The 26,197-nt window shown below is 38.1% G+C and overlaps 1 protein-coding gene across 2 annotated transcripts in view; it reads left to right on the top strand.

Moving 5' to 3' along the window:
• The first annotated feature begins 600 nt into the window (after positions 1-600).
• PIR (pirin) overlaps positions 601-26,197 on the top strand; it is a 211,451-nt gene continuing 185,854 nt past the window's right edge. Inside the window, exons 1-3 of one of the 2 annotated variants that reach the window (XM_053706078.1) lie at positions 601-703; positions 2,290-2,402; positions 9,905-9,997. In XM_053706078.1, coding sequence (XP_053562053.1) covers positions 2,310-2,402; positions 9,905-9,997 — 186 coding nt within the window. In that variant the 5' untranslated portion in view covers positions 601-703; positions 2,290-2,309. Of the gene's footprint in view, positions 704-1,570; positions 1,707-2,289; positions 2,403-9,904; positions 9,998-26,197 lie in introns of those variants that run through there. The other variant, XM_053706077.1, reaches the window with a different exon arrangement.

Genomic DNA, 26,197 nt, shown 5'->3' with positions numbered 1-26,197 from the left:
GTTGCTATATAGTGCTCCAATAATGGGCCAGCTCCAAAGCAGTAGTCCCTGCTTTTCAACAAAAGATAACAAGAGAGCAGAAAATGATATGAGTAAATTAGAAAGTTATTTAAAACTGCATGCTCTATCTGAATCAATTTTTTTTTGTTTTATGTCCCTGTAATGATTTCATTAACATTTTTGTTATTTGTTTTGTTTCTAAAGTTAGAGAACCACAACTAAATGTAAAGGTGTTGCAGATTTTCTGAGCCTGGGTGATCAGGGATTTGCACAATGTGATTTTTCATTTTTAGTTGCGATATATTGGAGAACAAGTGTCGAATAGAGTGTCACAATGTTTTATACTGTGGAAAGCTATTGATATTAATGGGAAGTAAACATCTTTGTAGATTGCCTTTCTGATAATTGTACAGTGACATTTTGATATTTGATCAATCACTTGCAAGTTTAGGCCCCTGAAATAGTTACATTATATCTATCTACAATAAGTCAATCTATCTACAACAAGCACAGACTCCCATGGCAACAGCTGCTTATATCATGTAGTCAGGAGGACAGGAACTGCAGCCCTTACAATTCACTGTAAGCCCAGCCCTGTTTCTCTTCCTGTAGGCGGAGCCTCGTAAGACAAGAGCGACAGGAGCCCATCCTAGAGTTTGTGTTTACACTTCTGCTACACGTGAGGCTCCCAGTGACGTCAGCGGTGAGTGTTGCTGAGCGAATTAGGGTCACTCTGTTCAGCATGATTGGTGTCCCCCACCTAAAAACAGCAACTAGTTAGCACTGACAGTGTCTGGATGGCCGCTATTAATAGCCAGTATGAAGACCTCTAACTTGCATCAAGCGAGCTGTTCAATAAAGCAGGGGGTCAGCACAGCTAATGACTGAGTAAATTCGGTAATAAAAAGAATAATGTGATTCATGGTGGGATAACTGGTTCCTACACTGATGTATGACGTTTGTACTAGCTCATGCTATTTATACTACGTACAATTTGTGCAAAAGCGGTTTGTAAATGTGCAGCTGCAGTTTACATGATCTATAAGTGAAACAATTTACCTAGTTATAACTATAATTACTCTTTTCTATAAAGTTGCTACATTACAGGCGTTTCTTCACTGCTGGGGGAGCTGGGGTTACTCTGTGCCTACACTGCTGTGTGTGTCGTATTATTATGGTGCCCCCTACGCACATATGCACTTGGGGATCTAATGAAGCTACTATTATACATTGTCTTAGTTATTTTTTATTGATTTTTCTCTATAGAAACACTATATAAAAGCTGTTTAAATTGTAAAACGAATGGCATGTAATATGCACTGCCTCCCCAGCTCTGATAATATAGTTTATTCTGCACAAAAATATTTATATAGAAATATATGTGTAAAATATATATTTTAGATGTTTAAATATAGATGAATTTAAACACATTGAATACAGTATATACTATTGTAGTCTTCGATAAATTACAAAACATCCTTTTAATGAATGAAGTCAGATATTTACTGCCACCTAGTGGCTGTGCTACTTTCATGTAATTTGTTTATATTGCAGTAGCGATTGCCAATGCTACACTTTCAGTATACAATTCATTTCTGCTGAATCATGGTGAACACGTTCAGCCAGTCAGACTCAATATAAAAATGTAGGCTGGGCAGTTACTACTGTCATTTAAACACAGCTTTCCCAGCAAGAAGAAATGACAGGTATAGTAAACAAGTATACTGGGGTAATGTTATCTGGATTAGATGGCTTCAGTATAATATTTAATTTGATTTTTTTTAAAAGAGCTGTTGCTGAAGACAGTCTATCTTTATATGGGTAGTTCTCTGGCCAATATATACAATTCATCTGTGTGCCATCCTAAATTTTCCATTTGGTTATGAAAACAATTCAGTTGAGCTGCACATATTCTGCATAGCTATGAATTTTTTGTCTTTTTTTTTGTGGCAAATGCATGTTTATAAGCATCAGATTTATTTTGTGTGTTTGTATATGTGTGTGTATATATATATATATATATATATACTGTGTGTGTATGTGTATATATATATATATATATATATATATATATATACTGTGTGTGTATGTGTATATATATATATATATATATATATATTGTGTGTGTGTGTATGTGTATATATATATATATACATTATACATTTTTATTTTTTATTTTGATTGTGGCTAATGCATGTATAGTAACTATCAAAAGATTTTCATTTGTATCATTTTATTCATATACATTTTTGTATACATTGCTTTTTAATGACTTTATATGCTTTCCAGAGCAAGACACACCTGCAAGAATGCATATAAGAAAAGTAGTGAAAATTGTTCTTAGCGTTGAACAGTCAGAAGGAGTTGGCGCCCGTGTCCGGAGGAGCATTGGTAGATGTGAGGTAAGTTTTGTGCCCACACTGAATAGAATTCTTTCTAAAATCCTACTGAGGAAAATTTTGCTTACTAAAAGTGCCAGCAATTGTTGGGTGTTGCTATATTAGTCAGAGAAACAGATTAACTAATGCAATGATGCTTTTTAAAAAGTTAATTTATCTCAAAATTTTTGGCTGCACAAGGAGGAATAGGTTTGTACATGTCTGGACCTTGTAAACCTAGTATAGTATGGTGATAGAGGGGGGGGGGGGTTACATTATAATATGAATTTCCAGTAAAACCTCTCCTGGTCTTTGTCATAGAGCTATATGTTACACCCCAATATATTAGGTTGCCTCACTTTCCTGATAGAATTGTGTTTGAAATATTTAACATAATTATTTTTGCTGATTTGAAGTTTTGTAAAATCCGTCCTCATATGCTTGTGAATGTGTTTATATGTTTTGCATGACACCTGTTTCTAACTGACATGTAAATGGGAAGGAAATAAGGTCATATAAGCCACACACAATGTCATGTTGATATATTGAATTCAAATAGGATGGCAAGATGACACCTTGACAGTTATCAGATGGGTTTTCCATGTTAATGCATTTAGAGAAAAAAAGTATTTCCACCATAAAACTGACTTTCTCTACATGTTGGGGTTATTTATATATGATGGAACATTGCTTTTTATTTTAGCATTTTACCATTTTAAACTGTTTATGCGTTGCAGTATTCTACTTACTCATGTAGTTGAATTCTATAAACTTTCATATTGTTCTGTAAGCATTTATGAAGCTAGGACGTTTTTAAACTTTTCATCATACCGAGTATTGTGGCGTTTTGACTCCTCCAGTCATTAAAGAGACAAAGTTAAACTTCATACTGAGCATGTAATTTAAAGAACGTTTTACATCTTTTATCATATTTACTTTGTTCTTTTAGTATCCTTTGCTAAAAAGCACATATCATCAAAAGCAGCAATGCACTACTGGGAGCTAGCTTGTGATTGGTGGCTTCACACATTTATCTGCTGTCTTTGGCTAGCAAGATGTGTTCAGCTAGCTCCCAGTAGTGCAGATAGAGCATGCATTTTTAAGCAACTATCTAATTTACTCCAATTACCATTTTTTTCTTTGTTCTTTTGGCATCTTTATTTAAAAAGCAGGAATATAAGCTTAGGAGTCAGACCATTTTTGGTTCAGCACCCTGGGTAGAGCTTGCTAACTGGTGGCTATATTTACCCACCAATCAGCAAGCGCAACCCAGGTGCTGAACGTAATAGTAGGAGTAAATTAGAAAGTTGCTTAAAATTGCATGCTCTATGTGAATCATGAGAACAAAATTGAGTTTCATATCCCTTTAATTATGTGTTTAATTCCTTTGCAGGGTTTAAACAGTGCATTAACAAAAATGCTCTAACACATTAAAACATTTTAATTTGCACTTTTATGTCCCTTTAAAGGGATAAGAAAGATAAAATTAACCCTGCATGATTCAGATAGAATATGTCATTTTAAAACACTTTTAAATTCACTTCTATTTTCGAATGTACTTTGTTTTCTTGGAATCCGTTGTTGAGAAACAATATGTACACTAGCTGGTGACTGGTGCCTGCATACATTTCTTTCTAGTTCCCAGTAGTCATTGCTGCTCCTTCACCAAAGAATTCAAAGAGAACGATTCAACTTTGGAAGAATGAAGCAACTTTGATAATAGAAGTCAATTGGAAAGTTGTTTAAAATTGTATTCTCTGTCTGAATGAGTCGTGTGTACTGCTGATTTTTTGTTAAAACAATCTTTTTTCATTGGCATTTAGTATGGTGATGCTCAAAAAGGTATTTTAATTTAAACAAAATATGCTTCAGCAAACTCTGGAAGAAGAATCCAAAAATTATTATGGGATGGATGTTTTTCATTTTTCTGTCCAGATTTGCTTTAAAGGGACATGAAACCCAAAATGTTTCTTTCATTATTCAGATAGAGAATACAGTTTTAAAAAAAAAAGTTTCCAATTTACAACTATTATCAAATTTGCTTTGTTCTCGTGTTGTTCTTTGTTGAAGAAATAACTATAGTAGCGTGCACATGTCTGGAGCACTACATGACAGGAAATCCATATAGTGCTTTTCTTTATGTATAACATTGTTGCAGTACTGCTGCCATATAGTGCTGCAGACACGTGCATGCACCTGAGCTTACCTTCCTGCTTTTCAACAAAAGATAACTTGTAAACAAAGAAAATTGATATAACTGTTTAAAATTGTATACTCTATCTGTATCATGAAAGAACATTTTTGGGTTTTATGTCCCTTTAATTATTCCCAAAATACCGATTGTAATGGAAATGGACTGATGAACAATAATATTTCCCACCATCTTTCCCAGTGGTGCAGTATTGATTTATTTTCAAATGTGTTTAAATCAGCCAATAGGATTTCAGTAGCTCTCATCCTATTGGCTAATTTGAAGATTCAAATTAGCTAATAGGATTTCAAGGGACGCCATTTTTAATTGCGTACCTTGAAGTTACTATTCAGTGTACGGCGGTGATCGTACGAAGAGGATGCTCCGCGGTCGCCGGTCTTCAGTTCCAGGGTCGCCGGTCTTCAGCTCCGCGGTCATTGGTCTTCAGCTCCGGTCTCTGCTCCGCGCCGGCTTGTTCCTGGAAGAAGAAAGAAGAGGTCGCCGCTTGGAAGAAGACTTCACTGCCTGGAACAGGACCTTCTCCGCCGAACTTCAGGAACCGTGAGTACCAACCTGGAGGTTAGACTTAGGTTTTTTTTTTACATTTTTTGGGGGGTTTGTTTTATTTATATTAGGGATGGGCACTTCTTAAAAGAGCTGAATGTCCTTTTAAGGGCAGCAAAAGAGCTGAATGCCCTTTTAAGGGCAATGCCCATACAATTGCCCTTTTCAGGTAGTTTAGGTTTTTTAGTGTTAGGTTCTTTTGTTTTGGGGGGTTTGGTGGGTGGGGGGTTTTACTGTTAGGGGGGACTTAGTATTTTTTTTAAGGAAAAGAGCTGATTTCTTTAGGGCACTGCCCTACAAAAGGCCCATTTAAGGGCTGCTGGTAGTTAAGCATTAGATTAGGGGGTATTTTTATTTTGGGGGGGCTTTTTATTTTGATAGGGATTATGTATAATTTTTTTATTTCTGTAATTTTAGCTTAATTTAAACTTATATTTTTTTATTTTTAAAGTTATATTAGTTTTTATTTTAATTGTAATTTAGTTTTTTGTAATGGGGTTAGTTTAGGGGGTGTTAGGTTAGGGGGCTTAGTGTTTAATTATTTGCGTTGTGGGCTTTGGTGGTTTAGGGGTTAATAGATTTATTAGCATTGCGTTGTGTGGGTTTGGCGGGTTAGGGGTTAATACTGTATTAGGTTTATTGCGTTGTGGGTTAATGGCAGATTAGGGGTTAATAGTTTAATTAGGTCATTTGCGATGTTGGGGTTGGCGGATTTAGGGGTTAATACTTTTATTAGGTAGATCACGATGTGGGTAAATTGCGGATTAGGGGTTAATAGTTTAATCAGGCTTATTGTGTTGTGGGGGTTGTCGGTTTAGGGGTTAATATATTTATTATTAGTTCCGATGTGGGTTTGATGGCGCATATAGGGGTTTTTATGTGTCGGGTTTATTTTTGGGATGCGGGTTAGACTTTTACGGCAGATTTTTTTTAAAAATAATTTTCTTAAGTGCCGGCAGTTTTCTAAAGTGCTGTAAGTCACTGGCGACTCCAGAAATTTGAATTTACGCTCATTTCTGGACATCACTAGTTTATCTGACTTACGGCACTTTATGAACTGCCGGCACGGTATATGTAATACCCCGATGTGCGAGGGGAAATCACGGGCGGCGCGGGCTTCAGCGCTTGCACTGAAGCCTGCACCGTATATGTAATCTCGCCCCTTATGTTTCATTAATACTGGTTTTCTAAGCTGGACAGTGGATGGGAACTATGTGTCAATGCTGTATGCCCATCCCTCTCTCCTCACATAACCTCCAGAACACTGTAAGCTGTTTGTTTGATTAAAGCACTTTTTTGTTAGGCGTAGCTAGCCTGTTTCCCATTAGTCATGCCTGAGCTTGGATCGTTTGCCTTGTGTATATCCTGTTTTGCTTCAAAACCAGTGAGCCTTGCGTTATTCAGATCATTTGCTGCTAGTATATTATGAATCAGGTTCCATATTTTTTGTGCATGGCAAGAATTCTACCAATATAAGTATGAATACTCAGATATGCATTATTTGAAAATATATATTTGGGTGCCAGACTAATTTTGTGATATTGTCTCCTTTGTGCATCCCAATAACCTACTCAGGTGTGCAACCTAGCTTATGTCTGGTCAGTGAACATGCAATAAGCCCTGTTTTTTCAAAATCTTAGAACTCTCAAATGCAAGTCTGAACCCCCACCAAATTGCTGCATCTCAAGTAGGAGAGTGGAGTTTGATGGTATATTAAACTTGCATGGAAAAGTAATATATCTTTGTTATTAGTACATATTGTACTTTGGCCAATATATATATATCCTTTTTTTTACTTTTAACCGTGTGTAATAACTTAATTTCTGCAGTCCCCAAAGCTTATTTTAAAGGGACGGTTTAACAAAAAGTAGAACACCGACATAAGCACTAATCAGTAGCACTGCATGATCTGAAATAAGTACCACCAACATTAATTAAAGGGACAGTCTAGTCAGAATTAAAATTTCAAGATTCAGATAGGGCATGTAATTTTAAACAACTTTCCAATTTACTTTTGTCATCTAATTTGCTTTGTTCTCTTGGCATTCTTTGTTGAAAGATAAACCTAGGTAGGCCCATATGCTAATTTCTAATTTCCCTCACAGTACATTTGGACAGTTTTTCACAACTAGACAGCGCTTGTTCATGTGTGCCATATAGAAAACATTGTGCTCACTCCCATGGAGCGACTTATGAATCAGCCCTGATTGGCTAAAATGCAAGTCTGTCAAAAGAACTGAGATAAGGGGGGCAGTCTGCAGAGGCTTAGATACAAGGTAATCACAGAGGTAAAAGTGTATTAATATAAGAGGGTTGGTTATGCAAAATTGGGAAAATGGGTAATAAAGGGACTAACTATCTTTTTTTAAACAATACAAATTCTGGAGTAGACAATCCCTTTTAAATTTTTAGTAACTGCTATTTTTACATTTTCCTGCAAACAAAAGTACAATTTTTATACCACGTATTAGCATGTGTTTTTATTTTATTCACAGTGTATCACACTCATTTTATTGAGAGGCAACACAAAAACTATCTATAGCATGGATATACCACAATCAAAATGTATATATAAATGAAACAAAACATTACCTGTAGGGTATACTGAACTCTCTAGTTATTTTAAAAAGATTAAAAGAACGTAAAATTGCAAAAAGAAACTGCTGTAATGTGTTCTATATTCAAACAATTGTACAATAATACAACTATGTGCTTAACCCATGCAAAGAAGTTAAATGCATATTTTAAGTCCGTTGTAGAGCAGCAATATGCTACTGGGAGCTAACTCAACTCATCTGAAGCACCAATGACAATAGGCATATCTGTGTCGCCAGCTAGCGCCCCTTTACTGCAGCCCTGCGCTTTAGCATACCTAGGTATGCATTTCAACAAGGAGAACAAAGTACATTTGATAATGGAAGTAAATTTTAAAATTGCTTATTCTATCAAAACCATGAAAGTTTGCTTTTGATATTAAAGGGACTGTCTAGTCCAAAATTAAACTTTAATGATTCAGATAGGGCATGCAATTTTAAACAACTTTCCAATTGTCTTTTATCCTTAAAGTGAAAGTAAATCCTAGCGTTTTACAAACGCTAGTATTTACTATTGAAACAAATAAAGGGCACTAAGATACTTCATGTAGAAAGCTCCTTTATTTGATTCAATCGATCGACACTCTTAGCTCCTACAGCAGCCCACGGCTAAAAACTTTTTTGGCTAAGAGGTGATGTTTTCACCTCTTAGCCAATAGCCGTGTGGTAAATCCGGCTTGGCGCCCATGGGAGCCGGATTTACTGCATGGCTATTGGCTAAGAGGTGAAAATGTCACCTCTTAGCCAAAACATTTTTTTAGCCTTGGGCTGCTGTAGGAGCTAAGAGCGGCGATCGATTGAATCAAATAAAGGAGCTTTCTACATGAAGTATCTTATACTTCATGAATGAAAGTCCCCTTTATTTGTTTCAATAGTAAATCCTAGCGTTTGTAAAACGCTAGGATTTACTTTCACTTTAAATTAACTTTGTTCCCTTGGTGGTATTTTTGAAAAGCTAAACCTAGGTGGGCTCAAACTGATTTCTAAACCGTTGAAACACGCCTCTTAGCTCAGAGCATTTAGAAAGTTTTTCACAGTTAGACAGTATTAGTTCATGTGTGTCATATAGATAACATTGTGCTCACTCCCATGGAGTTATTTAGGAGTCAGCAGTGATTGACTAAACTGCGTGTCTGTCAAAAGCACTGAGATAAGGGGGCAGTCTGCAGAGGCTTCGATACAAGGTAATTACAGAGGTAAAACATATATTAATATAACTTTTTTTGGTTTTGCAAAACTGGGGGAGGGTAATAAAGGGGTTAGCTATCTTTTTAAACAATACAAATTCTGGTGTAGACTGTGCCTTTAATTTCCATTTAATATTATTGCTAGGGTTGTCAGTAATTACCAGCTTAACCAGTAGCTTTTGTAGTTGATAATTATCCACTTACAAAAACAAACAGAAGGCGCCTCCTAGTGCAATACTGTAATATGCAGCTCCAAACAATCCCAGTGCACAAACATATGTACTCACAAAGCCGGCAGCACTGAATTGTGCTGATTCACACAGTCTTGGAAATGTCATTGTCCCCGCTCTCCCTAGGTAGGGGTAATCACCCACAGCGGCTACCAATTCAGGATACAGAGGAATCAGTCGTGCCTCCAATTAAAAACACATTAAGGGAACAACAAAGTTGCCCTCTGTGATATAACGAAATTGCAACGTGTTTCTCAGCTGTTTCATCAGGCATAATACAGTATTGCACTACGAGGCGCCATCTGTTTATTTCTGTCTTTCAGAGTAAAATTTGAGTATTTTAACCTAAAGAAGAGCGACCTTGGTGGAAAAGATAAACTCTTCATAAGAATTATTTGGAGATTAGTTTTAAATTTGTTACTCTTAACTTTGTGAACTAGAATATTATTATAGATTGTATTTTTATTCCCCTAACACCTAGGGTGTTTTTTTTTCTAAAGTGTTGATAATTATGTTTGTTTCATCTGTGCAAAAAATACATTGATTCTCTAGAGCTTTGTTACTTGCTCCTATTGGCCATTTTCATAACCTCCTTTACCATTTTTATAACCTTCTCTTAATTCTCTTAACAATTTGAAGTATTTCACATTACTTTCTCCCTTGCAAGTTATCTCTTATACCTGATACTGTAATGTAAATACCACTATTTCTTGTTCTCCAGATTATATGTTTTGATGTTTATATACTTTTTTGTTTATAGTTAAGAAATTTGGATCCGTTTTTGCTGTTTGATGAATTTAAAGGTGGCAAACCCGCAGGATTTCCAGACCATCCTCACAGGGGATTCGAAACAGTAAGTAAAAGATTTGTACCTAACGTTAGGCTGAATTAGAGCAGCAGAGGAGTTTATAGTTTGTGTTCCTTATGTCTAAGACCTGTGATCCTCTAGTTTACATATATATTCAGAATATAACATTGAAGATTTTTTCATTGTCTTTTTCCAATTAAAAAGTACAATATACAGAGTGGTAGACTCTGCAATTTGGCATGAGTTAGTATAAGCTAGTTTTGTAGCCGCAAAAATGTTTCTAATAGTGCAACACTCAAAGATCTGTGCGAATTGAGATATTTGTGCTTCGCACTGTTAGACGAATATTTCTGGCTCAGAAAATAACCGAACGCAGCTATGCACAGCCATATTCAACATTCGTTTATACAAACGAATGCTGAATTGCAGAAAGTGCATGTCTACTGAATGGCCAAAAGTATGTGGACCTACTAATTACTTGAGTTCAGTAAGAGGAGCATAAAATCCAGCGCATATCTATGAAATCTCCTAGACAAACATTGACAGTACAATGGGTCGTACTGAAGAGTTAATTGGCTTTAAATATGGCACTGTCATAGAATGCCACCTTTGCCACAAGTCAGTTTGTGAAATTTCTGCTCTACTAGATCTATCCTGGTCAGCTGTAAGGGCTATTACTGTGAAGTGGAAGCATCCAAGAGCAACAACAGCCTAGCCACAAAGTGGTAGACTATGCAAACTCACAGAGTGCTGGAGCACATAGTTTTTTAAAAAAAAAAATGCCTATCATCTGTTGCATCCCTCACTACAGAGTTCCAAACTGCCTGTGGAAGCAACATCAGCACAAAAGCTGTGCCTCGGGAGCTTCATGAAATGGACTTCAATGTCAAGCTGGAGTCTGGAGCAGTAAAAATGTTTTGTTTGAAGTGATGAATCATGCTTTGCTATCTTACATTCTGATGGAAGAATCTGGATGTAGTGGATGCCAGGAGAATGCCACCCACTGATTGAACTGTCTCTACTGTAATGAAGAAGGAGGGATAATGGTCTGGGACTGTTTCTCAGTGTTTGGGCTAGGCACCTTAGTTCCAGTGAATGATGCAGATACTTTTTAGACAATTGGGTGCTTCCAGCTTTGTGGCAACAGTTTGGAGAAGGCCATATCCTGTTACTGCATGACTGTGCACATAGTAAGGTCCATGAAGACATGATTTGGTGTGTCCTGACCTTAACCCCGTTGAAAACTGATTGAGAGCCTTACATTCTCTTTCAACCTCAGTGTCTGACCTCAGAAATTCTCTTTTGGCTGAATGGGCACAAATTCCCACAGACACACTCCAAGCTCTTATGAAAAACTATCCCGCAAGAGTTGTGGCTGCAATAGCTGCAAAGAAGGGTCAGCTCTCTATTAGTGTCCAAAGTTTTGGAATGGGATGTCCAACAAGCTTATGTAGATGTGATGGTCAGGTGTCCGCATACGTTTGGCCATATATATAGGGTGTCTAGTTATCCTTCAAAAAAAAAAAAAAAAAAAAAAAAAAAAGAGTATTGAACAACCAGTTGGTGACTGGGCACAGAAGATAGGTAGGGTCATACTATGGCTTCTTCTCAAAGCTCTACCATAAATAAGTTATTTTACCTTTTTGGTTGCCAGTAACACAAATAGTAGTGATTTGACTCTCCATGATTGTAGCACACAGAGAAGTAGTTTTACACCCTCATGATTATCAGTAATGAAAAAAAGAAAAAAGAAAAGCAAAAACTTTACTATTGGGGATGCCCTTTACAGGGAGTGCAGAATTATTAGGCAAATGAGTATTTTGACCACATCATCCTCTTTATGCATGTTGTCTTACTCCAAGCTGTATAGGCTCGAAAGCCTACTACCAATTAAGCATATTAGGTGATGTGCATCTCTGTAATGAGAAGGGGTGTGGTCTAATGACATCAACACCCTATATCAGGTGTGCATAATTATTAGGCAACTTCCTTTCCTTTGGCAAAATGGGTCAAAAGAAGGACTTGACAGGCTCAGAAAAGTCAAAAATAGTGAGATATCTTGCAGAGGGATGCAGCACTCTTAAAATTGCAAAGCTTCTGAAGCGTGATCATCGAACAATCAAAATAGTCAACAGGGTCGCAAGAAGCGTGTGGAAAAACCAAGGCGCAAAATAACTGCCCATGAACTGAGAAAAGTCAAGCGTGCAGCTGCCAAGATGCCACTTGCCACCAGTTTGGCCATATTTCAGAGCTGCAACATCACTGGAGTGCCCAAAAGCACAAGGTGTGCAATACTCAGAGACATGGCCAAGGTAAGAAAGGCTGAAAGACGACCACCACTGAACAAGACACACAAGCTGAAACGTCAAGACTGGGCCAAGAAATATCTCAAGACTGATTTTTCTAAGGTTTTATGGACTGATGAAATGAGAGTGAGTCTTGATAGGCCAGATGGATGGGCCCGTGGCTGGATTGGTAAAGGGCAGAGAGCTCCAGTCCGACTCAGACGCCAGCAAGGTGGAGGTGGAGTACTGGTTTGGGCTGGTATCATCAAAGATGAGCTTGTGGGGCCTTTTCGGGTTGAGGATGGAGCCAGTCCTACTGCCAGTTTCTGGAAGACACCTTCTTCAAGCAGTGGTACAGGAAGAAGTCTGCATCCTTCAAGAAAAACATGATTTTCATGTAGGACAATGCTCCATCACACGCGTCCAAGTACTCCAAGTACTCCACAGCGTGGCTGGCAAGAAAGGGTATAAAAGAAGAAAATCTAATGACATGGCCTCCTTGCTCACCTGATCTGAACCCCATTGAGAACCTGTGGTCCATCATCAAATGTGAGATTTACAAGGAGGGAAAACAGTACACCTCTCTGAACAGTGTCTGGGAGGCTGTGGTTGCTGCTGCACGCAATGTTGATGGTGAACAGATCAAAACACTGACAGAATCCATGGATGGCAGGCTTTTGAGTGTCCTTGCAAAGAAAGGTGGCTATATTGGTCACTGATTTGTTTTTATTTTGTTTTTGAATGTCAGAAATGTATATTTGTGAATGTTGAGATGTTATATTGGTTTCACTGGTAAAAATAAATAATTGAAATGGGTATATATTTGTTTTTTGTTAAGTTGCCTAATAATTATGCACAGTAATAGTCACCTGCACACACAGATATCCCCCTAAAATAGCTATAACTAAAAACTACTTCCAAAACTATTCAGCTTTGATATTAATGAGTTTTTTGGGTTAATTGAGAACATGGTTGTTGTTCAATAATAAAATTAATCCTCAAAAATACAACTTGCCTAATAATTCTGCACTCCCTGTATAATGTCCCTTTAAATTTATATTTGGATTTGGGCTTAAGTGCTTGTGCATATGGGAATTTTGCAGAGTGAAGTCAGAACAATCTGATAGAAAGTATGCACTTATAGTAGTACCTCGGTATCCCTTTGAATTATCATCTGTTCCAAGGGGTAAAGAAACATAGCTACAAATAAAATATAACTTTTATTAGAACTTTTTAAAATGATGTGTGAATTTAAAAACACTAATATGATTCAGTGGTGCTCAGTAATAGTTGAATTTATAAACCACTTTATGTCTGCTTGGGACTCAATATATATTGGTTATTAAAGTCCTGGGGGATATGTTAATATTAGTTTTTATTCCATTAAAACACTAGAAAAGCTGGGCAGATATGATCACTAGTGGATTCTGATATAATTATAAACCCTTATTGTATCTAGAGTTATTTGATTGTTCCCTTGCTTGTAAAGCTGAATCTTTGTGTTCTTGCATAAATTAGACACACATTAAATTGCAACCTTATGTTGTAATATATGTTGACATCACCATTAGAATAAATATGATTTTATTGCAACATGTGCATTGATATTACATTTAATTGGGTACTCCAATTAATTCAGTTGTGTTGATACTTGTCAATAATACTAGGTGGGTAAATCTATAGCAAGATGTATCACATTACATAGGACAAGAGAAGTTGCAGACTTATCTGTCTCTTTATAAATAACGACTATGTAGGCTATTAAGTTGCTTTTAAAATTCTAAGGCAAAAATTATGTCTAATGTTGCTATTTGATATGTTGTTACATATCAAATTTGCATATTGGGTTTGTTGTGATACTTTGCCTGGTTGTTTGAAGTTTATTTAGTCACCATGTAGGAATTATCAGTTTAAAGCTGTTTGGTTGTTAACGCCTTCCTGTCAGTACTAATTTGTTACATCGGAACAAATTGGTAAAAAATTGAAATTACACGATCGTACAAGCGATCGCAAGATTTCAATGATGGGATCCGGTCTGGGGGGAGTGCCTATCATGCTAGGCACGCCGTCCAGTCCATGATCCCAGTTAGGAAGCCGTAGCTGCTTAAGTACATCAGAACAGCTAGGGCATTCTATGCCGTCCTAACGGCTCTAAAGCCCAGCACAGTTAGGACGGTGTTGATACGTCTCATTGTCCTCCAGTAATGTTGGTGTATTTATCAGCAGCAATTGCCACCAACGTATTACGTATAGTAATTATGAATATTAATAATTAATAGCAGTATAAAATTATTGTCAGCGATATCTACAATTAATATAGTATAATTTTGCCAATACACTCCAGTAAGATGTTGAATCTCTGTAGTTTACCCCAAAATATCACTATTGAGATATCTATAAATTTGACAACAATATTATTAAAAATTTATATTTAATCTAAATATAAAATATTCCTAAATTCTGATCAGCTAATCTTTATATACACGTTGATTATACAGTTGTGCTCATACGTTTACATACCCTGGCAGATTTTATGATTTCTTGGGCATTTTTCAGAGAATATGAATGACAACACAGTAACTTTTCTTTCACTCATGGTTAGTGTTTGGCTGAAGCCATTTATTATCAATCAACTGTGTTTACTCTTTTTAAATCATAATGACAACAGAAACTACCCAAATGACCCTGATCAAAAGTTTACATACCCTGGTGATTTTGGCTGATGACATGCACACAAGTTGTCGCAAAGGGGCTATTAAAGGTAACCATTCTTACCTGTGATCTGTTTGCTTGTAATTAGTGTGTGTGTATAAAAGGTCAATGAGTTTCTGGACTCCTGACAGACCCTTGCATCTTTCATCCAGTGCTGCACTGACGTTTCTGGAGTCATGGGGAAAGAAAAAGAATTGTCAAAGGATCTGTGGGAAAAAGGTACATGGAACTGTATAAAACAGGAAAGGGATATAAAAAGATATCCAAGGAATTGAGAATGCAAATCAGCAGTGTTCAAACTAATCAAGATTTTGAAAATGAGGCGTTGTATTTGATAAGTTATGAGAAAGGTATTTTGGTGCGCAAATCTTCCCCTGCATAAACACTGCTCTGTTCCCAAAAAGTACAGTGTAGAAAGGATATATTGATAGAAAAATGTGTAAATGCGCATAAACAGCACGGGGTGATTACAAATATATTAACATACTTTGTATTGATATAGGTATGAATGGTCTCTCTAAAACAATATATTGGTATCTATAAAAAATACAAAAAATACAAAATATAATTGCAGTGAAAAAAACGTTTTTATCAGGCCTTAAATGTGTGGTTGAATTGCAAGGTCCTGCTTATCTATGACTTAGGTTCAGGCTAGATTCTAAATATAAATGACAAAACTATATATTGTTGCCTGGGTGTAATATGCAAACAAGGTATATCTATACCAATCGATATATGTTTATCTTACTCTGTATGAAAATAAACTTGTTGGCTGTTCTACTTAAAGTGCATACTTTGCAGTGTTTGCTATGAGTACTGTTGAAACGGTAAAAAAAATACACAATAACAAAAAACTAAATAAATACAATTTATTGCACATATACTCTAATGTTATATAAATAAAACTCTATGGTGACCGGTCACTTGATGAAATAAATGTGGTGGTAATCTTAAAATATGGAAAAAAATTCCTTTTAAAACCTATAAAACTAATTCCTGTAAATGTTCAAATGAGAGAAGTACTTGGGTTTTGCAGGAAATGAACTTTCGTTCCTGTTTGATAAAGTTTATCGTAAAGTTATGGTGAGACTTTTTTCTTTGTATGTGCCCAGTCCTTTCAATATCGTGATGAGCGTTAGATTTCCTGAATTAAAAAAGTCTGATTTTCAGACCGTGTTAGTCTAACCACACTGCCGGGCTGTTACACTCTAGAGTGCTTACCTGTTCCTGGATGGTAACTTACTGTGGTAGCACTAGTGTCTCTACAGCTTGCGGCTAGTTGGTGACGTCACACGCTACGTCTGAGGATAGATGAAGTAGATCCGTCCGATATCCTTGCTTCTTGCTTCTTAACTCTGCGCAGAGTCCTCAGCTTGTGGAAATAGTCCCACTTGTATCCTTTGCAATCCTCCGTACCCGTTGGTATTGGAAACTGGGAATGTCTGTTATTCTTTCTTAGGTATCACCATCAACGCGTTTCGCCACTCTTGGTGGCTTTATCAAGAGTGGCGAAACGCGTGTGGAGTGCAGTTCCTTTCCATGTTTTGTATTTTCTCTGGGTGATTACATCCACCTGTGCACCCCTTCTTTGTTCTCAGTCTGTTTGGCTTTGTGAGCTTGCATGATGGTGTGGCTGTGTTAGGGACTCAGGCAATGGAAAGGACCTTGACGTGGTGCCTGAGCTTTCCCATTTGGCCAGATGCGGTAACTAACCTTTCCAGTTGTGATTTTATCTTAGCTGTGAGCTAGCTGGTGAGTGCTTTGTGTTTCTATGTGTTGTATTACTTTTTGTTTGTAACCCCCCTTGTTTCTTGCACCCATTCCGGACTGGGGTTAACTGCCTGTGGCTCTGGTGACATCACAGCTTTTTTGGAGTGCTATTTAGCACCCAGGGCTGGATGTTGCTGAGTCACAGGATGTGTGCCTGGTCCGGTCTTGGAGTGCAGTTCCCTTCCATGTTTTATATATATATATATATATATATATATATATATATCCTATCAATATATAATTGAGTTTTTATTTATAGACTTTTTACGTGGGACATTGCTGATATTATGTCTCAGGTCTGAACCAGTGTATACTTAGTTTTACCTCTACTAGTGTGCTGGAACTTTTGTCCTTATTTTTGTTGTATTTGTATATGATAGGTAACTGCTACTAATTGGATGCTTATTTCTTTATTTCTTCTCATCTATACACCTAGATTATGAGTTTTGCGTTAGGCTTAAAAAGCAGCGTTGGCCGGTCCTAACACTGCTTTTTAACGCCCGCTGGTATTAAGAGTCTTGAAGGTACAGGTGTACCGCTCACTTTTTTGGCCAGACTTGGAAATACCGCAAATCCACTTACGTAAATTACGTATCCTCTTTTTTCAATGGGACTTGTATAGCGCCGGTATTACGAGTCTGACAAAAAGTGAGCGGTAGACCCTCTCCTGTCCAGACTGGTACCGCATTTTAAAGTCAGTAGTTAAGAGTTTTACACTACAATGCCGTAGCATAAAGCTCTTAACTAAAGTGCTAAAAGTACACTAACACCCATAAACTACATATTAACCCCTAAACCTAGGCCCTCCCACATCGCAAACACTAAAATAAAAATTTTAACCCCTAATCTGCCGAACCGGACATCGCCACCACTATAATAAATATATTAACCCCTAAACTGCCGCACTCCCACATTGCAAACACTAGTTAAATATTATTAACCTTTCTGCAGGATGTCCCCCTTTAAACAGCTCAAGACCTTGTTAGTGGTAAACTGTATTTAAAGTAAAGAGCAGTCATAAGCACCAGTCAGAGCAGGGAAAAGCAGCAGTCATAAGCACCCCTGCACCGTTTATCCTCTTAGGCAGTTCAAGCAATCATAGGGAAGCAGCGGTTACACTCACCCCAGCACCAGTTATCCTCCTGGCAGTCGGGTCCTTAGAACGGCCAACGGATCGTTCACCACTGAAACTTGCAGCGAGTCTTCACTGTCGTGTGGGTCCCCGGGCCGATGCAGTCCTCAATGTCTCACCACAGGTGCTCTTTACATAGGGTGAGCGCTGGCGGTGTCCGTTCAATCTTCTGATCCCTGTGCGGTAAGCCTTACCAAACTGAGGCGTGTACCGATGACGTCCTCAACCACTCCGAACTTCAGATAGAATACACGTCTGGTCCTGGAAACGCTGAGGTTTAAGCTGGCAGGATGACCATAGAATAAAGAACAAAAAATCCAGCAAACCTTCCAGGCGTAATTCAAATATAAATTTATTGGAAAACCGTGCCAACAATAAAAAGTTTATAAACTAAGTCCCAGCATCCTAGGAAAGTAAATACATGGTCCTTGTATTTACTTTCCTAGGATGCTGGGACTTTGTTTATAAACTTTTTATTGTTGGCACGGTTTTCCTAATAAATTTATATTTGAATTACGCCTGGAAGGTTTGCTGGATTTTTTGTTCTTTAAATATTATTAACCCCTAATCTGCCGTCCCTAACCTCGCCGCCACCTACCTACATTTATTAACCCCTAATCTGCCGCCCCAACGCCGCCGCCGCCACTATATTAAAGTTATTAACCCCTAAATCTAAGTCTAACCCTAACACCCCCTAACTTAAAATTAAAAGAAATCTAAATAAAATTACTATCATTAACTAAATTATTCCTATTTAAAACTAAATACTTACCTATAAAATAAACCCTAAGGCCTAGATTTAGAGTTTGGCGGTAGCCGTGAAAACCAGCGTTAGAGGCTCCTAACGCTGGTTTTAGGCTATCGCCGGTATTTGGAGTCACTCAAAATAGGGTCTAACGCTCACTTTTCAGCCGCGACTTTTCCATACCGCAGATCCCCTTACGTCAATTGCGTATCCTATCTTTTCAATGGGATCTTCCTAACTCCGGTATTTAGAGTCGTTTCTGAAGTGAGCGTTAGAGCTCTAACGACAAAACTCCAGCCGCAGAAAAAAAGCAGGAGTTAAGAGCTTTCTGGGCTAACGCCGGTTCATAAAGCTCTTAACTACTGTACCCTAAAGTACACTAACACCCATAAACTACCTATGTACCCCTAAACTGAGGTCCCCCCACATCGACGCAACTCGATTAAATTTTTTTTAACCCCTAATCTGCCGACCGCCACCTACGTTATACTTATGTACCCCTAATCTGCTGCCCCTAACACTGCCGACCCCTGTATTATATTTATTAACCCCTAACCTGCCCCCCTCAACGTCGCCGCCAGCTACTTACAATAATTAACCCCTAATCTGCCGACCGCAAAGCGCCGCCACCTACGTTATCCTTATGTACCCCTAATCTGCTGCCCCTAACACCGCCGACCCCTATATTATATTTATTAACCCCTAATCTGCCCCCCTCAACGTCGCCGACACCTGCCTACACTTATTAACCCCTAATCTGCCGAGCGGACCTGAGCGCTACTATAATAAAGTTATTAACCCCTAATCCGCCTCACTAACCCTATCATAAATAGTATTAACCCCTAATCTGCCCTCCCTAACATCGCCGACACCTAACTTCAATTATTAACCCCTAATCTGACGACCGGAGCTCACCACTACTATAATAAATGGATTAACCCCTAAAGCTAAGTCTAACCCTAACACTAACACCCCCCTAACTTAAATATAATTTACATCTAACGAAATTAATTAACTCTTATTAAATAAATTATTCCTATTTAAAGCTAAATACTTACCTGTAAAATACATCCTAATATAGCTACAATATAAATTATAATTACATTGTAGATATTTTAGGATTAATATTTATTTTACAGGCAACTTTGTAATTATTTTAACCAGGTACAATAGCTATTAAATAGTTAAGAACTATTTAATAGTTACCTAGTTAAAATAATAACAAAATTACCTGTAAAATAAATCCTAACCTAAGTTATAATTAAACCTAACACTACCCTATCAATAAATTAATTAAATAAAATACCTACAATTACCTACAATAAAACCTAACACTACACTATCAATAAATAAATTAAATACAATTCCTACAAATAACTACAATGAAAAAAACTAACTAAAGTACAAAAAATAAAAAAGAACTAAGTTACAAAAAATAAAAAAATATTTACAAACATAAGAAAAATATTACAACAATTTTAAACTAATTACACCTACTCTAAGCCCCCTAATAAAATAACAAAGACCCCCAAAATAACAAAATGCCCTACCCTATTCTAAATTAATAGAGTTAAAAGCTCTTTTACCTTACCAGCCCTGAACAGGGCCCTTTGCGGGGCATGCCCCAAGAAGTTCAGCTCTTTTGCCTGTAAAAAAAAACATACAATACCCAAGCCCCCCAACATTACAACCCACCACCCACATACCCCTAATCTAACCCAAACCCCCCTTAAATAAACCTAACACTAAGCCCCTGAAGATCTTCCTACCTTGTCTTCACCTCAACAGGTATCACCGATCCGTCCTGGCATCCGGTGCTGAAGAGGTCCAGAAGAGGCTCCAAAGTCTTCCTCCTATCCGGCAAGAAGAGGACATCCGGACCGGCAAACATCTTCATCCAAGCGGCATCTTCGATCTTCTTCCATCCGGTGCGGAGCGGGTCCATGTTGAAGCAGCCGACGCGGATCCATCCTCTTCTTTCTGCGTCTCCCGACGAATGACGGTTCCTTTAAGGGACGTCATCCAAGATGGCGTCCCTCGAATTCCGATTGGCTGATAGGATTCTATCAGCCAATCGGAATTAAGGTAGGAATATTCTGATTGGCTGATGGAATCAGCCAATCAGAATCAAGTTCAATCCGATTGGATGATCCAATCAGCCAATCAGATTGAGCTTGCATTCTATTGGCTGTTCCGATCAGCCAATAGAATGCGAGCTCAATCTGATTGGATCAGCCAATCGGATTGAACTTGATTCTGATTGGCTGATTCCATCAGCCAATCAGAATATTCCTACCTTAATTCCGATTGGCTGATAGAATCCTATCAGCCAATCAGAATTCGAGGGACGCCATCTTGGATGACGTCCCTTAAAGGAACCGTCATTCGTCGGGAGACGCAGAAAGAAGAGGATGGATCCGCGTCGGCTGCTTCAACATAGACCCGCTCCGCACCGGATGGAAGAAGATCGAAGATGCCGCTTGGATGAAGATGTTTGCCGGTCCGGATGTCCTCTTCTTGCCGGATAGGAGGAAGACTTTGGAGCCTCTTCTGGACCTCTTCAGCACCGGATGCCAGGACGGATCGGTGATACCTGTTGAGGTGAAGACAAGGTAGGAAGATCTTCAGGGGCTTAGTGTTAGGTTTATTTAAGGGGGGTTTGGGTTAGATTAGGGGTATGTGGGTGGTGGGTTGTAATGTTGGGGGGCTTGGGTATTGTATGTTTTTTTTTACAGGCAAAAGAGCTGAACTTCTTGGGGCATGCCCCGCAAAGGGCCCTGTTCAGGGCTGGTAAGGTAAAAGAGCTTTTAACTCTATTAATTTAGAATAGGGTAGGGCATTTTGTTATTTTGGGGGTCTTTGTTATTTTATTAGGGGGCTTAGAGTAGGTGTAATTAGTTTAAAATTTTTGTAATATTTTTCTTATGTTTGTAAATATTTTTTTATTTTTTGTAACTTAGTTCTTTTTTATTTTTTGTACTTTAGTTAGTTTATGTAATTGTAGTTATTTGTAGGAATTGTATTTAATTTATTTATTGATAGTGTAGTGTTAGGTTTTATTGTAGGTAATTGTAGGTATTTTATTTAATTAATTTATTGATAGGGTAGTGTTAGGTTTAATTATAACTTAGGTTAGGATTTATTTTACAGGTAATTTTGTTATTATTTTAACTAGGTAACTATTAAATAGTTCTTAACTATTTAATAGCTATTGTACCTGGTTAAAATAATTACAAAGTTGCCTGTAAAATAAATATTAATCCTAAAATATCTACAATGTAATTATAATTTATATTGTAGCTATATTAGGATGTATTTTACAGGTAAGTATTTAGCTTTAAATAGGAATAATTTATTTAATAAGAGTTAATTAATTTCGTTAGATGTAAATTATATTTAAGTTAGGGGGGTGTTAGTGTTAGGGTTAGACTTAGCTTTAGGGGTTAATCCATTTATTATAGTAGCGGTGAGCTCCGGTCGTCAGATTAGGGGTTAATAATTGAAGTTAGGTGTCGGCGATGTTAGGGAGGGCAGATTAGGGGTTAATACTATTTATGATAGGGTTAGTGAGGCGGATTAGGGGTTAATAACTTTATTATAGTAGCGCTCAGGTCCGCTCGGCAGATTAGGGGTTAATAAGTGTAGGCAGGTGTCGGCGACGTTGAGGGGGGCAGATTAGGGGTTAATAAATATAATATAGGGGTCGGCGGTGTTAGGTGCAGCAGATTAGTGGTACATAAGGATAACGTAGGTGGCGGCGCTTTGCGGTCGGCAGATTAGGGGTTAATTATTGTAAGAAGATGCCGGCGACGTTGTGGGGGGCAGGTTAGGGGTTAATAAATATAATACAGGGGTCGGCGGTGTTAGGGGCAGCAGATTAGGGGTACATAGGGATAATGTAAGTTGCGGCGGTTTACGGAGCGGAAGATTAGGGGTTAATAATATAATGCAGGGGTCAGCGATAGCGGGGGCGGCAGATTAGGGGTTAATAAGTGTAAGGGTAGGGGTGTTTAGACTCGGGGTACATGTTAGAGTGTTTGGTGCAGACGTAGGAAGTGTTTCCCCATAGGAAACAATGGGGCTGCGTTAGGAGCTGAACGCGGCTTTTTTGCAGGTGTTAGGTTTTTTTTCAGCTCAAACAGCCCCATTGTTTCCTATGGGAGAATCGTGCACGAGCACGTTTTTGAGGCTGGCCGCGTCCGTAAGCAACTCTGGTATCGAGAGTTGCATTTGCGGTAAAAATGCTCTACGCTCCTTTTTTGGAGCCTAACGCAGCATTTTTTTGGACTCTCGATACCAGAGTTAATTTTATGGTGCGGCCAGAAAAAAGCCTGCGTAGCGTTAACAACCCATCTACCGCCAAACTCCAAATCTAGGCCTAAGATAGCTACAATATAACTAATAGTTACATTGTAGCTAGCTTAGGTTTATTTTTATTTTACAGGCAAATTTGTATTTATTTTAACTAGGTAGAATAGTTACTAAATAGTTATTAACTATTTAATAAACTACCTAGCTAAAATAAAGACAAATTTACCTGTAAAATAAAACCTAACCTAAGTTACAATTACACCTAACACTACACTATAATTAAATTAATCCCTAAATTAAATACAATTTAAATAAAATTAGCTAAAGTACAAAAAAAACACTAAATTACAGAAAATAATAAACAAATTACAAGATTTTTAAACTAATTACACCTAATCTAATCCCCCTAACAAAATAAAAAAGCCTCCCCAAAATAAAAAAAAAGCCCTACCCTACACTAAATTACAAATAGCCCCAAAGTAATCAGCTCTTTTACCTGTAAAAAATTTACAAATCCCCCCCCCCCCAACATTAAAACCCTCCACCCACACAACCAACCGTACTCTAAAACCCACCCAATACCCCCTTAAAAAAATCTAACACCCCTTGAAGATCACCTTACCGGGAGAAGTCTTCATCCAACCGGGCCGAAATCCTCAATGAAGCCGGGAGAATCTTCATCCAAGCCGGGCGAAGTGGTCCTCCAGACGGGCAGAAGTCTTCATCCAGACGGCATCTTCTATCTTCATCCATCCGGCGCGGAGCGGGTCCATCTTCAAGACATCCGACGCGGAGCATCCTCTTCATCCGGAGTCTTCTTACTGAATGAAGGTACCTTTAAGTGACGTCATCCAAGATGGCGTCCCTTCAATTCTGATTGACTGATAGAATTCTATCAGCCAATCGGAATTAAGGTAGAAAAATCAGCCAATAGGATTGAGCTTGCATTCTATTGGCTGATTGGAACAGCCAATACAATGCCAGCTCAATCCTATTGGCTGATTGCATCAGCCAATAGGATTGAACTTCAATCCTATTGGCTGAGGATTTTTTCTACCTTAATTCCGATTGGCTGATAGAATTCTATCAGCCAATCGGAATTGAAGGGACACCATCTTGGATGATGTCATTTAAAGGAACCTTCATTCAGTCTTAGCTGTTGGATGAAGAGGATGCTCCGCGTCGGATGTCTTGAAGATGGACCCGCTCCGCGCCGGATGGATGAAGATAGAAGATGCCGTCTGGATGAAGACTTCTGCCCGTCTGGAGGACCACTTCGTCCGGCTTGGATGATTGGAACAGCCAATAGAATGCCAGCTCAATCCTATTGGCTGATTGCATCAGCCAATAGGATTGAACTTCAATCCTATTGGCTGAGGATTTTTTCTACCTTAATTCAGATTGGCTGATAGAATTCTATCAGCCAATCGGAATTGAAGGGACACCATCTTGGATGACGTCATTTAAAGGAACCTTCATTCAGTCTTAGCCGTTGGATGAAGAGGATGCTCTGCGTCGGATGTCTTGAAGATGGACCCGATCCGCGCCGGATGGATGAAGATAGAAGATGCCGTCTGGATGAAGACTTCTGCCCGTCTGGAGGACCACTTCGCCTGGCTTGGATGAAGACTTCTCCCAGCTTCGTTGAGGACTTTGGCCCGGTAAGGTGATCTTCAAGGGGTTAGTGTTAGGTTTTTTTAAGGGGGTATTGGGTGGGTTTTAGAGTAGGGTTGGTTGTGTGGGTGGTGGGTTTTAATGTTTGGGGGGTTGTAATTTTTTTTTTTACAGGTAAAAGAGCTGATTACTTTGGGGCAATGCCCCGCAAAAGGCCCTTTTCAGGGCTATTTGTAATTTAGTGTAGGGTAGGGCTTTTTTTTTATTTGGGGGGGGGGGGGGGGCTTTTTTATTTTGTTAGGGGGATTAGATTAGGTGTAATTAGTTTAAAAATCTTGTAATTTGTTTATTTTCTGTAATTTTAGTGGGGGTTTTTGTACTTTAGATAATTTTATTTAATTGTATTTCATTTAATTATAGTGTAGTGTTAGGTGTAATTGTAATTTAGGTTAGGTTTTATTTTACAGGTAACTTTGTATTTATTTTAGCTAGGTAGTTATTAAATAGTTAATAACTATTTAATAACTACTCTACCTAGTTAAAATAAATACAAACTTGCCTGTAAAATAAAAATAAATCCTAAACTAGCTACAATGTAACTATTAGTTATATTGTAGCTAGCTTAGGGTTTATTTTATAGGTAAGTATTTAGTTTTAAATAGGAATAATGTAGTTAATGATAGGAATTTTTATTTAGATTTCTTTTAATTCTATTTAAGTTAGGGGGTGTTAGGGTTAGGGTTAGACTTAGGTTTAGGGGTTAATACATTTAGTATAGTGGCGGCGACGTTGGGGGCGGCAGATTAGGGGTTAATAAATGTAGGTAGGTGGCGCAATTTTAGGGCCAGCAGATTAGGGGTTAATAATATTTAACTAATGTTTGCGAGGCGGGAGTGCGGCGGTTTAGGGGTTAATATGTTTATTATAGTGGCAGCGACATTTGGGGCGGCAGAGTAGGGGTTAATAAATATAATGTAGGGTTCGGTGATGTTGAGGGCAGCAGATTAGGGGTTCATAAGTATAATGTAGGTGGCGGCGATGTCGGGGGCGGCAGATTAGGGGTTAGTAAGTGTAAGTTTAGGGGTGTTTAGACTCTGGGTTCATGTTAGGGTGTTAGGTGTAGACATAAAATGTATTTCCCCATAGGAATCAATGGGGCTGCATTAAGGAGCTTTACGCTGCTTTTTTGCAGGTGTTAGACTTTTTTATAGCCGGCTCTCCCCGTTGATTCCTATGGGGAAATCGTGCACGAGCACGTTACACCAGCTCACCGCTAACGTAAGCAGCGCTGGTATTGGAGTGCGGTAATGAGCAAAATTTTGCTCAACGCTCACTTCTTGTCTGGTTTGTAAAAACCCGTAATACCAGCGCTGTCTGTAAGTGAGCGGTGAGCATAAACTGCTCGTTAGCACCGCATAGCCTCTAACACAAAACTCGTAATCTAGCCGATAGAGTCTTATTAGCGCCGATCATATTCGACTCTGTGCCTGTGAACCTGTGTTTCACAGTCTCGCGGGTAAATTGACGAATAAACACTCTTTAGTGTATATATATATATATATATATATATATATATATATATATATATATATATATATATATATATAGTATACAGATGTATGCAAAAGTTTAGGCACCCCTGACAATTTCCATGATTTTCATTTATAAATAATTGG

The sequence above is a fragment of the Bombina bombina genome, chromosome 3, assembly GCF_027579735.1.
Source record: "Bombina bombina isolate aBomBom1 chromosome 3, aBomBom1.pri, whole genome shotgun sequence".
In the NCBI taxonomy this organism is placed as follows: domain Eukaryota; kingdom Metazoa; phylum Chordata; class Amphibia; order Anura; family Bombinatoridae; genus Bombina; species Bombina bombina.
This window is presented reverse-complemented; position numbering and strand designations above follow the sequence as displayed.